The sequence below is a fragment of the Schistocerca nitens genome, chromosome 8 (assembly GCF_023898315.1).
Source record: "Schistocerca nitens isolate TAMUIC-IGC-003100 chromosome 8, iqSchNite1.1, whole genome shotgun sequence".
NCBI lineage: Eukaryota > Metazoa > Arthropoda > Insecta > Orthoptera > Acrididae > Schistocerca > Schistocerca nitens.
Genome location: NC_064621.1, coordinates 216905080 through 216912020, shown reverse-complemented (window position 1 = coordinate 216912020; position 6941 = coordinate 216905080). Strand labels below are relative to the sequence as shown.

Genomic DNA, 6941 nt, shown 5'->3' with positions numbered 1-6941 from the left:
AGATTTTCCAAACCGTCGGCTGTGGTACGTTTAGCTCCCTGCTTGCTTTATTCGTCGACTTCCGCGGGCTACGCGTGAAACTTGCCCGCACGCGTTCAACCGTTTCTTCGCTCACTGCAGGCCGACCCGTTGATTTCCCTACAGAGGCATCCAGAAGCTTTAAACTGCGCATACTATCGCCGAATGGAGTTAGCAGTTGGTGGATATTTGTTGAACTTCGTCCTGAAGTGTCGTTGCACTGTTATGACTGACTGATGTGAGCGCATTTCAAGCACGACATACGCTTTCTCGGCTCCTGTCGCCATTTTGTCTCACTGCGCTCTCGAGCGCTCTGGCGGCAGAAACCTGAAGTGCGGCTTCAGCCGAACAAAACTTTGAGTTTTTCTACGTATCTGTAGTGTCTCGTGACCATATGTCAATGAATGGAGCTACAGTGAATTTATGAAATCGCTTCAATCATTTGTAATAGCCCTGTATAATATAAGTAAAAATTACACCTAATGAGCGCAGAATAAAAAGGAAGACAAATACATTCTTACTGCATTGGGGACAAATATCAGACAAAATCCAGCATGTCCTGCAAAAAGAAAAATTTACATGTTGATTGCCATCAGCCCATGGTGCAGCAGAGCTGTCTGCTGTGGCCACCGCCGACCACACAGCAGTCAATATGTTAAATCTATTTCAGATCAGCGAACACAATAAGAACATGCACGTACCCTTCACTAGAACTATGCACATTATTTTTCATATCTGGAGTTAATAAATTAAAATGTAAAAACTATATAAAATATACATTGGGAAAACAGGAAGGAATTTGAAAACGAGGTTTTAAGAATAAATGAACAGTGAAAGTAACCCACCAGCATTCAGTACACATCTGCGAGAACAGTCACAAAATGACACACAGCACAATGGCACATCAATTCTATACAGAGCTGATAAAGAAAAATAATGCTTGAGGAAATAGAAATCTTTACTCCCATGAAGAAAAGACCTCGGCAAAATTGTAAACAAGCAGACGTAAAAAGAAAAATTTTACGAAAGTCTTCATCCAAAGATGGAGCAGCTTCTAAAAAAATACATTAGATTTTATACTAACTATATTTATACATTTTACTAATTTATTGCCAATAATATCAATAAACAAAAAATGGTTGCTCTAATACATCTCCATACAATTCTGCAAAAGAAAAACAGGACCAAACCATGAGGTCACAAAACTAAACTACACATAAGCACTATACAATCTAACACAAAATTATAAATGCATCCCATTGTAGTTATTGTCTTCGGACTGAAGAAAAGAACAACCACCCACGCTATATAGACTACAGCATATAACATTGACAGTATTATGAAAAGGATAGTTGCTACTCACCATATAGTAGAGATGATGAGTCACAGTTAGGCGCAATAAGTCTATGAGAAAGTAAGCTTTTGGCTAACAAGTCTTTCATTGGAAATAGACTACATACACACACGTGCACACAAATGATCATTCTCTGGCTCCTGAGGACAGCAGCCAGTCCTTTGTGTGTGTGTGTGTGTGTGTGTGTGTGTGTGTGTGTGTGTGTGTGTGTGTACACACCTTGCACTTGTCTATAAATATATGCAAACAATTTAGGTTATCAGATTAATTGATCTGTTTGCACAATTTTTTTTTTTTTATGTAGATGGATGTAAAGGCTTCATTTCTGCTTCAGCATTGAATAGTCATGATGATGTAAACTGTACATTATGGGAGGGTGACTGGTGGAACAGAGCAATAGCTTGCATTCTACAGTGTCAAGATATCGAACTGTAAGAGCAAAAGACAATTCAGAAATTTATAAGGCACATTTTGTATTGGAAGGAGGGGTATCCTGGCATGAAGCCATGTTGCATGCTGGTAGAACCTAATGTTTCATTATAGACTGTATGGTACAAGATATATATGTTCTAATATTTTGCTGGAAGCTCTATTGTTATAAAAATGCAGTCTAATTACTGCTAGAACTTTATAAATACACAAGTTTTCTAATTTGTTCACATTGTCATTGTATTGACTATCACCAAAAATAGTAACTTCTTGGACAGTTCCATTCTCATCATCCTCAGTCATTAAGAACTTATGTGTACCCACAAAAACATCTATTTTAGACCAAGTTGCACTTGGCAGCTCTTGTTCCATGGCAAATAAAAGCAAATTGTAGTACCTCAAAGCTTGTTGATAAATGTCGTTGAAAGATCTGCCTTCTTGGTTACCCAGGCCTGCCAACCCAAAGTTTGGTACAGATTTATTGATGACATCTTCATGATCTGGCCTGACAGTGAAGAAGAACTCCAGAATTTCCTCTCCAACCTCAACTCCTTTGGTTCCATCAGATTCACCTGGTCCTACTCCAAATCCCATGCCACTTTCCTTGACGTTGACCTCCATCTGTCCAATGGCCAGCTTCACACGTCCGTCCACATCAAACCCACCAACAAGCAACAGTACCTCCAATTTGACAGCTGCCACCCATTCCACATCCAACGGTCCCTTCCCTACAGCCTAGGTCTTCATGGCAAACGAATCTGCTCCAGTCCGGAATCCCTGAACCATTACACCAACAACCTGAAAACAGCTTTCACATCCCGCAACTACCTTCCCGACCTGGTACAGAAGCAAATAACCAGAGCCACTTCCTCATCTCCTCAAACCCAGAACCTCCCACAGAAGAACCCCAAAAGTGCCCCACTTGTGACAGGATACTTTCCGGGACTGGACCAGACTCTGAATGTGGCTCTCCAGCAGGGATACGACTTCCTCAAATCCTGCCCTGAAATGAGATCCATCCTTCATGAAATCCTCCCCACTCCACCAAGAGTGTCTTTCCGCCGTCCACCTAACCTTCGTAACCTCTTAGTTCATCCCTATGAAATCCCCAAACCACCTTCCCTACCTTCTGGCTCCTACCCTTGTAACCGCCCCCGGTGTAAAACCTGTCCCATGCACCCTCCCACCACCACCTACTCCAGTCCTGTAACCCGGAAGGTGTACACGATCAAAGGCAGAGCCACGTGTGAAATCACCCACGTGATTTACCATCTGACTTGCCTACGCTGTGACACTTTCTATGTGGGAATGACCAGCAACAAACTGTCCATTCGCATGAATGGACACAGGCAGACAGTGTTTGTTGGTAATGAGGATCACCCTGTGACTAAACATGCCTTGGTGCACGGCCAGCACATCTTGGCACAGTGTTACACCGTCCGGGTTATCTGGATACTTCCCACTAACACCAACCTATCCGAACTCCGGAGATGGGAACTTGCTCTTCAGTATATCCTCTCTTCCCGTTACCCACCAGGCCTCAACCTCCGCTAATTTCAAGTTCCCGCTGCTCATACCTCACCTGTCATTCAACATCATCTTTGCCTCTGTACTTCCGCCTCGACTGACATCTCTGCCCAAACTCTTTGCCTTTATGTTGGTCCACTTGTCTGTATATGTGCGGATGGATGTGTGTGTGGGGGGGGAGGGGGGGGAATATATATACTTTTATTTTTCCGGGTTGTTTTTTCATTTGTATTGTGATAACACTTGTTCTGTTGTGAGGGGTAGTTAGCATTCTCTCCCTCCCTCTCTCCCTCCCTCTCTCCCTCCCTCTCTCCCTCCCTCTCTCCCTCCCTCTCTCCCTCCCTCTCTCCCTCCCTCTCTCCCTCCCTCTCTCCCTCCCTCTCTCCCTCCCTCTCTCCCTCCCTCTCTCCCTCCCTCTCTCCCTCCCTCTCTCCCTCCCTCTCTCCCTCCCTCTCTCCCTCCCTCTCTCCCTCCCTCTCTCCCTCCCTCTCTCCCTCCCTCTCTCCCTCCCTCTCTCCCTCCCTCTCTCCCTCCCTCTCTCCCTCCCTCTCTCCCTCCCTCTCTCCCTCCCTCTCTCCCTCCCTCTCTCCCTCCCTCTCTCCCTCCCTCTCTCCCTCCCTCTCTCCCTCCCTCTCTCCCTCCCTCTCTCCCTCCCTCTCTCCCTCCCTCTCTCCCTCCCTCTCTCTCCCTCACCCCACTCCCAACCCGCTACCTGTCCTCTACCTGTCCTCTACCTCACCTCACCCATTTTCTTTGTTGCACTCTCACCTTTTGTAAAACAAAAGGCATTACCATTGTACATGAGTACTAATTTATTGTAATAATGATTGTTTCAGGGACTCAAGTACTCTCTCTCTAAAGAAGCATAAAGCAAGTGCCTTTAAACGAGCATTACAAACATTTGAGGAGAAACAACGAGAAAAAGAGGCTAAGGTGAAAATCGTAGAGCAACAGTTGATGCAGAAACAGTTAAAATTAAAACAGTACAAAAATAAACGCACCGAAAATTTTAAAAAACTGTCCTTGAAAACTGCACGTGGTCAACCTGTTATGGCAGGTCGCATACAGATGCTTTTAAGTAAAATTGAAAAAGATGGATAATCAGTATGTGAAAAATGTGGTTTTTTATTTCAGTGTTCTGTTACTATTGCATCATGTTGTGAAAAATCTTCTGCAACACCAGAAGATATAATTCAGTAAAAAAGACTGGTGCGTGCGTGCGTGCGTGCGTGTGTGTGTGTGTGTGTGTGTGTGTGTGTGTGTGTGTGTACCCACTTTTTCAGAAATTTTTTCTCATATGTTCTTGTACTCAGCGTAAGTTGTAAGATAGGCTGAAAATGTCTACATCTTAACCAATAATTTCAAAAAGCTGAAATACTGTATTTTGGATGTGCTGTTACTGGCAGTTTGAGTGATGGAGCACCATTTGAGGAAAAAATCACATCCTGTAAATAAAAAGTACCTCTTTGGTCATATGTTATGTTTTATTGTGTAAAGTTGAGAATATTGGAATCTCTAACATGGAATATACATTTTTATAGATTTTTTATTGTATTTGTATGATGTTAACAAGGTATTATACTGAGAATACAGACTAGGAAAGTTTCATTTGGAATTCATATAGTGCTGGAAAAAAAAAACTTAAGACCACCACCTAACAGCACTTACCTCAGTTTTGCCCATAAACGTACATCGTATCAAATTTGTTTTATTCTGTGTTCATCGTTAAATGTTTTGAGAAAAAATATATATTTTCAAAAATGACAATCACTTAATTTTGATGTAGTGAGTAGTATAGCTCAAAAGTGGATCATCATAGGACTGCTGCACATTACAAGAAAATTACTTTTGTATTACCTATTTTTAGGGTTTCTTGGTACTTAAAATGACTTTTTCCAGCATTTTTGAATATCCTGCTTTAACTTTATTTTGGCAACACGCTCATGTTTTACACCTTCTGATTCAGTTTGGGAGGTGACAGCTCGATTTTTCAGCAAGAGATGTGCCATGTCACAGATCTGCCGTAACAAAGGAATGGTCTCGGAATAGAGACAGAGCTGCTGCTACGGCTGCCGTGTAGCTCTGATCTCAGTTAGATTGAAAACTTGTGGAACGCCATGGACAATTGTCTTGTCAAACACAAACCTCAAGAACTTGTATGACTTGAGATTGGCAGTCCATATGCTGTAGAATGAAGTTTCTATGGTGAAGTGAAGTGCAGGAAGCTGATTTGATCTATGTCAAACTGGGTTACGAGGCCTAAGGTGGACCCACAAAATACAAGAAACAGTTTTGTATTAATATGTAACACTTTTCAATGCATGATAAATAGTAATCATTGTGAAATGAAAAACAAATGTTTTTATGAGGCATCTTAAATTTTTTCAGCACTGTGCTGCATATGCGTTGTCAGAATAGTTGGCATGGGTGGTGATTAGTAGGATATGCCAACTAAGGATGTGACGAGAGCAGGCGTCTCAAGAACTTCCGTAAACTGTGCCTCGTGAAACACTTGAGAACGTAGAAACACTTCTGATGACGAGATTCTGTGGCACTTAAGTCCGAAGACAATAACAAGCTCAAGCTGTTGTGGAATGGGCCTGTAGATAGCATCAGTATAGGTGTAGCTTTCTATTCATAGTGAATGCACATGTAAAATCCATTAGGCCTGCAATGTCAAACATCACAAATTTAGCCATTTCACTCACTGTCATCTCTTTGACATAAGTAAGAAATAGTTGTATTAAACACAATACTTACAGGGCATATTGATGATAAGGAGAAAATCAGGTGCATGTGTATATTTCACATATACCCCCTAATAAGTACAATGTTGCACATTTATTCATGGTACATTTGCTGGGAATCCAAAAATACAATGACCTGATTAGTCATTTGAAGAACTGTGTAATTCTTTCAAAGCAGTAGCTTTTTTACTAGTGATGTAGGACTAGTAACAATAATATACTGATTTCTCTTGGTGAAAGTTTGTTGTGTGTGGGTGTGAGATATGTAGCCTTTTGATAGTGCTAGATTGAAGTGCTAGACTGATTTTATAGAATTACTTATTACTTAACTACCTCTGCTATATTTTCACATACTTTGTGTAAAATGTATATGGACACCTTATATTTTAGCTTTGGAGCTTGTTTACGAGGCAAAGCTATTCATTGCACCAAAGTCAGTGTGTATACAATAATGGACGAGACAGCAACTGAAATTAAAAGCAGAAAAACAACGGCAAAAATATTAAATATTGCTTTCAAATGTTGCTTTACAGAGGAAAATACAGAACTGTAGTCCCAATTTAATCATTGTGTCATGACCAAGACGAGTAACTTAGGCAGTAGTGTGAGTGACAGTGACAAACAGCTGAAATCATTAAAATTAAACAAAACTCCTGGGCCGGATGGAATTCCCGTCAGATTGTATGCTGAATTTGCTACCGAGTTAGCTCTTCTGTTTACAGTGTAATTGTAAATTTCATGAAACATTAAAAAAAAAAAATGCTACAGGTAAAGCAAATGTTAAAATTTTTGCAATGTTCTCTGTGTCCACCCTTCATCACACGGTACACATCTAATAGGTAGTCCAGTGCTGCTCACAGTCAGCC

The 6941-nt window shown here is 41.3% G+C and overlaps 1 protein-coding gene across 1 annotated transcript in view; it reads left to right on the top strand.

Moving 5' to 3' along the window:
* LOC126198528 (uncharacterized) overlaps window positions 1-4801 on the top strand; it is a 14489-nt gene extending 9688 nt beyond the window's left edge. Inside the window, exon 3 of the mRNA XM_049934923.1 lies at window positions 4165-4801. Coding sequence (XP_049790880.1) covers window positions 4165-4429 — 265 coding nt within the window. The 3' untranslated portion in view covers window positions 4430-4801. The remainder of the gene's footprint in view (window positions 1-4164) is intronic.
* The last annotated feature ends 2140 nt before the right edge of the window (window positions 4802-6941 follow it).